This window comes from Poromitra crassiceps (genome assembly GCF_964638095.1).
Source record: "Poromitra crassiceps genome assembly, chromosome: 19".
In the NCBI taxonomy this organism is placed as follows: domain Eukaryota; kingdom Metazoa; phylum Chordata; class Actinopteri; order Beryciformes; family Melamphaidae; genus Poromitra; species Poromitra crassiceps.
In genome coordinates, this window is record NC_139646.1 from 22,268,209 (window position 1) to 22,278,500 (window position 10,292).

Here is a 10,292-nt window from a genome sequence, read left to right on the forward strand (position 1 = left end):
TAACTCCTCCATGGCAAGCCGCAGTCGCTTAATGTCAACACCAGGCTGTTTATAGAGGCTTCCATTCAATCGCAAAGTCTCCCTGGCCCGAATGAAGTACATGTATGTAAACATCGTCAGGTCCCACACTATGAAGTATGTGTGTAATGTACATGTGATGGTGAGCGACTTGGTGGTGAGATGGTGAGATGATGGATGAAGAAGGGCTTCGCTCCTGATTGATTGTTAGCATGTTGCCAATCCTAACGTCCCCTCTGTCTCGCCTCTGATTACGGAAAGCTTCGTCTGCGTGTAACGATGATTTATGATACAGCAATGGCACAAATCCGCTCTCTTTGTGAGTTCTGATTAACAAGTGCTCGAAAGACGATCGCGGTTTTTCCAGACCTCGCCTGTTAGAACGTCCATTATGGAATTGGAATATGTTTTGTGCCATTTATTCTAGATCAGAGGACGTCGTGCACTGTAACTGTGTGAGTTTGACTCGTTTGATGGAATGTTTGCGCGTGCCGTTGTTGTGTCCGTCTTTGTGCAGATTAGGGAAGAGCTGCGAGCCAACGGGATCGATGTGTATCCTCAGAAGGAGTTTGACGAGGACGCAGAGGACAGGATGATCAATGACAAAATCAGGGTAAGTTTCCGGCGTCATGGCGTCAGTATATTCTGATTCAAACGGCGCCATGTCGTCCGCGTATTCTGAATACAATTATAGAATGTAGAAGAAGGACTATTTTAATCATAGTTTCACTGTTATCTCTCTGCCTACAATAAATAGTTGTGGAATTCTGGACAAGATCATATACTAACAATAAACAAGGCTAGGTCGGAACCTAGCGTATGGCCAGCGCGATAAAGCGTTCACGAGCATCAGCACTCAAATTGGCACGCAAATTGGACTGGACAAAGCCAGATATAGGGCCCGCTTGCGCTGGCCAAAAATATTCTCAAGATTTGGGTCTGAGAGACAGAATCTCATCAAATGGGGTCTATGGTTCTAATGTGAACTAAATAGAGAGCCCCAGGTACGAGTCCGGAAATCATCGATGCTAACACTCCTGGTTCTTCACTGTTTTTGCCTATGGGATTTTTGAATCGGTTTTTGGCGCGATGCTTCTAATAATCTCTCTGGGCAACGCAAGCTTAATCAAACGCGAGCGAGTGTTTAGTAATATCATCTTCACACATGAGGACCACTTTTATGAGTTTTGAAGCTTTTACGTGCTGTTAAAAGGGCGGCTAGCTAGCAAACGGATAAATGAGACTACACTGTTGAGTCGACGGGGATATTATACGTCAATAACGTCATCACTTCAAAGGACGAACACGGAAATTCTCTTTCCCTCACCTGGTTCAGCCCGTTCAGCCCGGGGTAATCAGTGCACAGCAGCGCACACATCAACAACAGTCCAGGTTGAGTGCTGACGTGATGTGGAAGCCTATGCGACAGTGTAGTTCTTGATTAGCTTAGCTCGACCTTTTTACTTTTAGGATTCGCATTTACGCTACAAAACTCATGAAAGTGGTCCTCATGTGTGAAGATTATCCGACTGAACTCTGGTTCGCATTTGATTAATCTTGCGTTGCCCAGAGACCTTATTTGAAGCATCGCGGCAAAAACCCATTCAAAAATCCCATAGACAGAAACAGTGAAGAACCAGGAAGTCCAGGACTTCCACGTTCCGACTACAAAAATACATCATCCCTCTATTAGTGGTCCTCAATATGAAAACGGTTGAATATCATGTTCTATCCAAAGGTACACAACCAAAGCATGACCTGGAAAACTACTGCTAACACTTCTGTGTGTGTGTGTGTGTGTGTGTGTGTGTGTGTGTGTGTGTGTGTGTGTGTGTGTGTGTGTGTGTGTGTGTGTGTGTGTGTGCACTCAACAGGAGATGATCCCTTTTGCTGTGGTGGGGAGTGACCAGGAGTACCAGGTCAACGGGAAGCGGATTCTGGGCAGGAAAACAAAGTGGGGCACCATAGAGGGTAATACACAAATACATCCTAGAACACACACACACACACACACACACACACACACACACACACACACACACACAGAGGCACAGCTGGTCACTTTTCCTGCCAAATGCACAATGGCAAGCAGGTCACTGGGCAGTATATAAACAACACACATGGAACATGCTCACATGTAGCTAGTGCTGCCAGCATATGATGTTGAAATGCAGCCAGCTGATGGACCTGTGTGTTGTTCCACTGTAGCAGGAGTGTGTTTGTCATGATGGTGTGTGTTGTTCCACTGTAGCAGGAGTGTGTTTGTGTCATGATGGACCTGTGTGTTGTTCCACTATAGCAGGAGTGTGTTTGTCATGATGGTGTGTGTTGTTCCACTATAGCAGGAGTGTGTTTGTCATGATGGACCTGTGTGTTGTTTCACTATAGCAGGAGTGTGTTTGTCATGATGGACCTGTGTGTTGTTTCACTATAGCAGGAGTGTGTTTGTCATGATGGACCTGTGTGTTGTTTCACTATAGCAGGAGTGTGTTTGTCATGATGGACCTGTGTGTTGTTTCACTATAGCAGGAGTGTGTTTGTCATCATGGACCTGTGTGTTGTTCCACTGTAGCAGGAGTGTGTTTGTGTCATGATGCACCTGTGTGTTGTTCCACTGTAGCAGGAGTGTGTTTGTGTCATGATGCACCTGTGTGTTGTTTCACTATAGCAGGAGTGTGTTTGTGTCATGATGGACCTGTGTGTTGTTCCACTGTAGCAGGAGTGTGTTTGTGTCATGATGCACCTGTGTGTTGTTCCACTATAGCAGGAGTGTGTTTGTCATGATGGACCTGTGTGTTGTTCCACTGTAGCAGGAGTGTGTTTGTGTCATGATGCACCTGTGTGTTGTTCCACTGTAGCAGGAGTGTGTTTGTCATGATGAACCTGTGTGTTGTTCCACTGTAGCAGGAGTGTGTTTGTGTCATGATGCACCTGTGTGTTGTTCCACTGTAGCAGGAGTGTGTTTGTCATGATGGACCTGTGTGTTGTTCCACTATAGCAGGAGTGTGTTTGTCATGATGGACCTGTGTGTTGTTCCACTGTAGCAGGAGTGTGTTTGTCATGATGGACCTGTGTGTTGTTCCACTATAGCAGGAGTGTGTTTGTGTCATGATGCACCTGTGTGTTGTTCCACTATAGCAGGAGTGTGTTTGTCATGATGAACCTGTGTGTTGTTCCACTGTAGCAGGAGTGTGTTTGTCATGATGGACCTGTGTGTTGTTCCACTGTAGCAGGAGTGTGTTTGTCATCATGGACCTGTGTGTTGTTCCACTGTAGCAGGAGTGTGTTTGTCATGATGAACCTGTGTGTTGTTCCACTGTAGCAGGAGTGTGTTTGTGTCATGATGCACCTGTGTGTTGTTCCACTATAGCAGGAGTGTGTTTGTGTCATGATGCACCTGTGTGTTGTTCCACTATAGCAGGAGTGTGTTTGTCATGATGAACCTGTGTGTTGTTCCACTGTAGCAGGAGTGTGTTTGTCATGATGGACCTGTGTGTTGTTCCACTATAGCAGGAGTGTGTTTGTCATGATGGACCTGTGTGTTGTTCCACTGTAGCAGGAGTGTGTTTGTCATGATGGACCTGTGTGTTGTTCCACTGTAGCAGGAGTGTGTTTGTGTCATGATGCACCTGTGTGTTGTTCCACTGTAGCAGGAGTGTGTTTGTCATGATGCACCTGTGTGTTGTTCCACTGTAGCAGGAGTGTGTTTGTCATGATGGACCTGTGTGTTGTTCCACTATAGCAGGAGTGTGTTTGTCATGATGGACCTGTGTGTTGTTCCACTGTAGCAGGAGTGTGTTTGTCATGATGGACCTGTGTGTTGTTCCACTGTAGCAGGAGTGTGTTTGTCATCATGGACCTGTGTGTTGTTCCACTGTAGCAGGAGTGTGTTTGTCATGATGGACCTGTGTGTTGTTCCACTGTAGCAGCAGTGTGTTTGTCATCATGGACCTGTGTGTTGTTCCACTGTAGCAGGAGTGTGTTTGTGTCACGATGCACCTGTGTGTTGTTCCACTGTAGCAGGAGTGTGTTTGTCATGATGGACCTGTGTGTTGTTCCACTGTAGCAGGAGTGTGTTTGTGTCATCATGGACCTGTGTGTTGTTCCACTGTAGCAGGAGTGTGTTTGTCATGATGGACCTGTGTGTTGTTCCACTGTAGCAGGAGTGTGTTTGTGTCATGATGGACCTGTGTGTTGTTCCACTGTAGCAGGAGTGTGTTTGTCATGATGGACCTGTGTGTTGTTCCACTGTAGCAGGAGTGTGTTTGTCATCATGGACCTGTGTGTTGTTCCACTGTAGCAGGAGTGTGTTTGTGTCATGATGGACCTGTGTGTTGTTCCACTGTAGCAGGAGTGTGTTTGTGTCATGATGCACCTGTGTGTTGTTCCACTGTAGCAGGAGTGTGTTTGTCATCATGGACCTGTGTGTTGTTCCACTGTAGCAGGAGTGTGTTTGTGTCATGATGCACCTGTGTGTTGTTCCACTATAGCAGGAGTGTGTTTGTCATCATGGACCTGTGTGTTGTTCCACTGTAGCAGGAGTGTGTTTGTGTCATGATGCACCTGTGTGTTGTTCCACTGTAGCAGGAGTGTGTTTGTCATGATGGACCTGTGTGTTGTTCCACTGTAGCAGGAGTGTGTTTGTCATGATGGACCTGTGTGTTGTTCCACTGTAGCAGGAGTGTGTTTGTCATGATGCACCTGTGTGTTGTTCCACTGTAGCAGGAGTGTGTTTGTCATGATGCACCTGTGTGTTGTTCCACTATAGCAGGAGTGTGTTTGTCATCATGGACCTGTGTGTTGTTCCACTGTAGCAGGAGTGTGTTTGTGTCATGATGCACCTGTGTGTTGTTCCACTGTAGCAGGAGTGTGTTTGTCATGATGGACCTGTGTGTTGTTCCACTGTAGCAGGAGTGTGTTTGTGTCATGATGCACCTGTGTGTTGTTCCACTGTAGCAGGAGTGTGTTTGTGTCATGATGCACCTGTGTGTTGTTCCACTGTAGCAGGAGTGTGTTTGTCATGATGCACCTGTGTGTTGTTCCACTGTAGCAGGAGTGTGTTTGTCATGATGGACCTGTGTGTTGTTCCACTGTAGCAGGAGTGTGTTTGTCATGATGCACCTGTGTGTTGTTCCACTGTAGCAGGAGTGTGTTTGTCATCATGGACCTGTGTGTTGTTCCACTGTAGCAGGAGTGTGTTTGTGTCATGATGGACCTGTGTGTTGTTCCACTGTAGCAGGAGTGTGTTTGTCATGATGGACCTGTGTGTTGTTCCACTGTAGCAGGAGTGTGTTTGTCATGATGGACCTGTGTGTTGTTTCACTATAGCAGGAGTGTGTTTGTGTCATGATGGACCTGTGTGTTGTTCCACTGTAGCAGGAGTGTGTTTGTGTCATGATGCACCTGTGTGTTGTTCCACTGTAGCAGGAGTGTGTTTGTGTCACGATGCACCTGTGTGTTGTTCCACTATAGCAGGAGTGTGTTTGTCATGATGGACCTGTGTGTTGTTTCACTATAGCAGGAGTGTGTTTGTGTCATGATGGACCTGTGTGTTGTTCCACTGTAGCAGGAGTGTGTTTGTCATGATGGACCTGTGTGTTGTTCCACTGTAGCAGGAGTGTGTTTGTCATGATGGACCTGTGTGTTGTTCCACTGTAGCAGGAGTGTGTTTGTCATGATGGACCAGTGTGTTGTTCCACTGTAGCAGGAGTGTGTTTGTCATGATGCACCTGTGTGTTGTTCCACTGTAGCAGGAGTGTGTTTGTCATGATGGACCTGTGTGTTGTTCCACTGTAGCAGGAGTGTGTTTGTCATGATGGACCAGTGTGTTGTTCCACTGTAGCAGGAGTGTGTTTGTCATGATGGACCAGTGTGTTGTTCCACTGTAGCAGGAGTGTGTTTGTCATCATGGACCTGTGTGTTGTTCCACTATAGCAGGAGTGTGTTTGTCATCATGGACCTGTGTGTTGTTCCACTGTAGCAGGAGTGTGTTTGTCATGATGGACCTGTGTGTTGTTCCACTGTAGCAGGAGTGTGTTTGTCATCATGGACCTGTGTGTTGTTCCACTGTAGCAGGAGTGTGTTTGTCATGATGGACCTGTGTGTTGTTCCACTGTAGCAGGAGTGTGTTTGTCATCATGGACCTGTGTGTTGTTCCACTATAGCAGGAGTGTGTTTGTGTCATGATGGACCTGTGTGTTGTTCCACTGTAGCAGGAGTGTGTTTGTCATGATGGACCTGTGTGTTGTTCCACTGTAGCAGGAGTGTGTTTGTCATGATGGACCTGTGTGTTGTTTCACTATAGCAGGAGTGTGTTTGTGTCATGATGGACCTGTGTGTTGTTCCACTGTAGCAGGAGTGTGTTTGTCATGATGGACCTGTGTGTTGTTCCACTGTAGCAGGAGTGTGTTTGTCATGATGGACCTGTGTGTTTTGTTCCACTGTAGCAGGAGTGTGTTTGTCATGATGGACCTGTGTGTTGTTCCACTATAGCAGGAGTGTGTTTGTCATGATGGACCTGTGTGTTGTTCCACTGTAGCAGGAGTGTGTTTGTCATGATGGACCAGTGTGTTGTTCCACTGTAGCAGCAGTGTGTTTGTCATCATGGACCTGTGTGTTGTTCCACTATAGCAGGAGTGTGTTTGTCATCATGGACCTGTGTGTTGTTCCACTATAGCAGGAGTGTGTTTGTCATCATGGACCTGTGTGTTGTTCCACTGTAGCAGGAGTGTGTTTGTCATCATGGACCAGTGTGTTGTTCCACTGTAGCAGGAGTGTGTTTGTCATCATGGACCTGTGTGTTGTTCCACTATAGCAGGAGTGTGTTTGTCATGATGGACCAGTGTGTTGTTCCACTGTAGCAGCAGTGTGTTTGTCATCATGGACCTGTGTGTTGTTCCACTATAGCAGGAGTGTGTTTGTCATCATGGACCTGTGTGTTGTTCCACTATAGCAGGAGTGTGTTTGTCATGATGGACCTGTGTGTTGTTCCACTGTAGCAGGAGTGTGTTTGTCATGATGGACCTGTGTGTTGTTCCACTGTAGCAGCAGTGTGTTTGTCATGATGGACCTGTGTGTTGTTCCACTATAGCAGGAGTGTGTTTGTCATGATGGACCTGTGTGTTGTTCCACTGTAGCAGGAGTGTGTTTGTGTCATGATGGACCTGTGTGTTGTTCCACTATAGCAGGAGTGTGTTTGTGTCATGATGGACCTGTGTGTTGTTCCACTGTAGCAGGAGTGTGTTTGTGTCATGATGGACCTGTGTGTTGTTCCACTGTAGCAGGAGTGTGTTTGTGTCATGATGGACCTGTGTGTTGTTCCACTATAGCAGGAGTGTGTTTGTGTCATGATGGACCTGTGTGTTGTTCCACTGTAGCAGGAGTGTGTTTGTCATCATGGACCTGTGTGTTGTTTCACTATAGCAGGAGTGTGTTTGTCATGATGGACCTGTGTGTTGTTCCACTGTAGCAGGAGTGTGTTTGTGTCATGATGGACCTGTGTGTTGTTCCACTGTAGCAGGAGTGTGTTTGTGTCATGATGGACCTGTGTGTTGTTCCACTGTAGCAGGAGTGTGTTTGTCATCATGGACCTGTGTGTTGTTTCACTATAGCAGGAGTGTGTTTGTCATGATGGACCTGTGTGTTGTTTCACTATAGCAGGAGTGTGTTTGTCATGATGGACCTGTGTGTTGTTCCACTGTAGCAGGAGTGTGTTTGTCATCATGGACCTGTGTGTTGTTCCACTGTAGCAGGAGTGTGTTTGTCATGATGGACCTGTGTGTTGTTCCACTATAGCAGGAGTGTGTTTGTCATGTTGGACCTGTGTGTTGTTCCACTGTAGCAGGAGTGTGTTTGTCATGATGGACCTGTGTGTTGTTCCACTGTAGCAGCAGTGTGTTTGTCATCATGGCGTCTCTGTTTGACTGTAACTAGAGAGATTCACGAGGCAGGAGGGGATTTACAAGCCAGTCTGTGTCCATGGGGAGAGCGGGCAGTTCAGGAACATGCTCTCTCTCTCTCTCTCTCTCTCTCTCTCTCTCTCTCTCTCTCTCTCTCTCTCTCTCTCTCTCTCTCTCTCTCTGACGCAGTAACTTTCATGGTGTTTATGTTTGTTGTACTGTACTGAGCAGCACTCACATTGACAAGGAGGTTCATAGCAGATGAGTGTCCTCGCCTCACCCAAGGGTTTCAGAGAGAGAGAGAGACGGAGACGTCTGCCAGGTCAATATTGTAAATAAGGATTTGTTCTTAATGACATACCTGGTTAAATGAAGGTTAAATAAATCAAATATCAAAGATAAATAGAAGATTAAAGTCTGGACGGGGAGTGAGGGAGAGATTGGAAGGACAGAGGGGGGAGCTGGAGGAGGTCTGGAGAGAGGAATGTCACAGTGTCTGGAGGTCTGGCTCCTTCCCAGGGTGCACTGGGCACAGCGTCACCCGCGGCCCTGACTGAACACTGGGTCATCCTCTGTGGTATAAAGTGCATTATTAAATAAGTGATCAATCACTTCAATAACTCATTGAATGATTGATAGTGCAGAGTCTGCAGAGTAGACGGCTCTTCTTGTCTCATGTGTAAATCACTGTGGTGATGAATCAGTGTGAGGAACACTGGGCTGGCCTTCAAACACGTTGTTCTGTCAGCTGCAGGAGAGGAGACTGGCTTTCTCACAGCCTTCTCTTTGGCTTGCAACCCTTCAAAACAAACGGGACGCCTGATTGCATGCTAAGCCCCCAGTGTTGACAAGCATGCACAAATTCACAAGCCAAAATATTATCTATTGCAAAGATGATAGATAGATGACAACAATATTTGGTGGTTGCCACTACTTTGCTGTTGTCATGTGAGAACCTTCTAACTCCAATTTTGGAGATTTAACCGCAAATGAAGGATTACATGTTTCTCACGAGTTGAGAATAAATAAACTGTTGGACCTTGTTGGCTTAGGAAAACCCATCTAAAATTGGATAAACCTCAGAAATGCATGCAAAGCTGTTGTTCTTCCTTCCTGGAATGTTTTTTTGACAGTTTGGAAGTATGGCGTTTACCTGACAACTGTGCTTATTTATATATTTTCTTACTTTTCATTTCCCCTGGAAATTAATTATGACTGCTTTTACTCCCAGGTGAAGAGAAAAATCCACTTGGTTAAGTCCACTGTACGGGACAAAACAAACACTTTGAAACCCACTGTACGGGACAGAAAAGGGGGAGAGTGAGAGGTCAAGAAAAAGAGTGTGTGTGAGAAACGCCGTCCTATCTGGCCCACAGAACAATGGCTTCATTCTAGTCGGGCTAGGCGGTGAGAGAGGGGGAACGAGGAAAAGGAGGAGAGAGGAAGCCGCCGGCACCGGCTCCATAAATTAGGCCGCGGACAAGGTGAGAAGAAGGCAGATCTGCGTATATTACGAGTGGAAGAGGAGCACTTTAGCTTCAGGGTGCGAGGAGACGAATACACACGGGGTCTGAGAGGTGCACATTATATATATATATTTTTCCCCCCGTTTTTTTAATCCTATTTTTATCCCCCATTAGTGCACATTTTTTATTTATTTATCCTGGTTGCTGCTCCACCCTCTGCCGATCTGGGGAGAGCCGAAACTGGCTCCATGCTTCCTCCGAGACATGGGCAGTAGCCAACCGCTTCTTTTCACCTGACAGGGGAAGCTTCACCGGTAGCACATAGCACGTGGGAGGATCACGCTATTGCAACGAGTTCCCCTCCCTCCGAACAGGCGCCCCTAATGACCAGAGCAGGCATCACTTCAGCGACCAGGATATTGCATGTTTTTGGTGAGGGGTTCCTATATGAAGGAAACCCCCAGGGGGCACGGGGAGAACATGCAAACTCCACACAGAAAGGCCCTTTTGACGACCTCACCCAGGCAGTGGGCACTCGAGGACATGCGGACGGGCACGCACTCCTTCAGCGCTCACAGCGTCCCAGGTGGGAATCGAACCCAGGACCTTCTAGCTGTGAAGCTAGAAGGTCTGTGCACATTATTATGAGTGGAAGAGGAGCAGTCTAGTTTCAGGGTGTGAGGAGACGAGTCCACACGGGGTCTGAGAGGTGCACATTATAGCGTGAAGGCGTGCATTTAAAAGAGTATATATATATAACAGGACGTCTGCACGAGTAGAGAGGCGAGACACCGGCATGGCTCTCCCTCCTCTCCACCACTAATCAACACTCAGAGCCAGCGGTTATCCCTCTCTCCTCCTCTCCCCGACGCTCACAAGGAATTTAATTTCCTGACCCCGGATTTCAAAG

General features: G+C 46.9%; 1 protein-coding gene across 5 annotated transcripts in view; it reads left to right on the plus strand.

The window, feature by feature from the left end:
- septin9b (septin 9b) overlaps positions 1-10,292 on the plus strand; it is a 107,631-nt gene that overhangs the window by 94,453 nt on the left and 2,886 nt on the right. For all 5 annotated transcript variants that reach the window (XM_083655487.1, XM_083655486.1, XM_083655488.1 and 2 more), the window contains 2 exons: positions 536-631; positions 1,893-1,989. In XM_083655487.1, the coding sequence (XP_083511613.1) occupies positions 536-631; positions 1,893-1,989 (193 nt within the window). The remainder of the gene's footprint in view (positions 1-535; positions 632-1,892; positions 1,990-10,292) is intronic.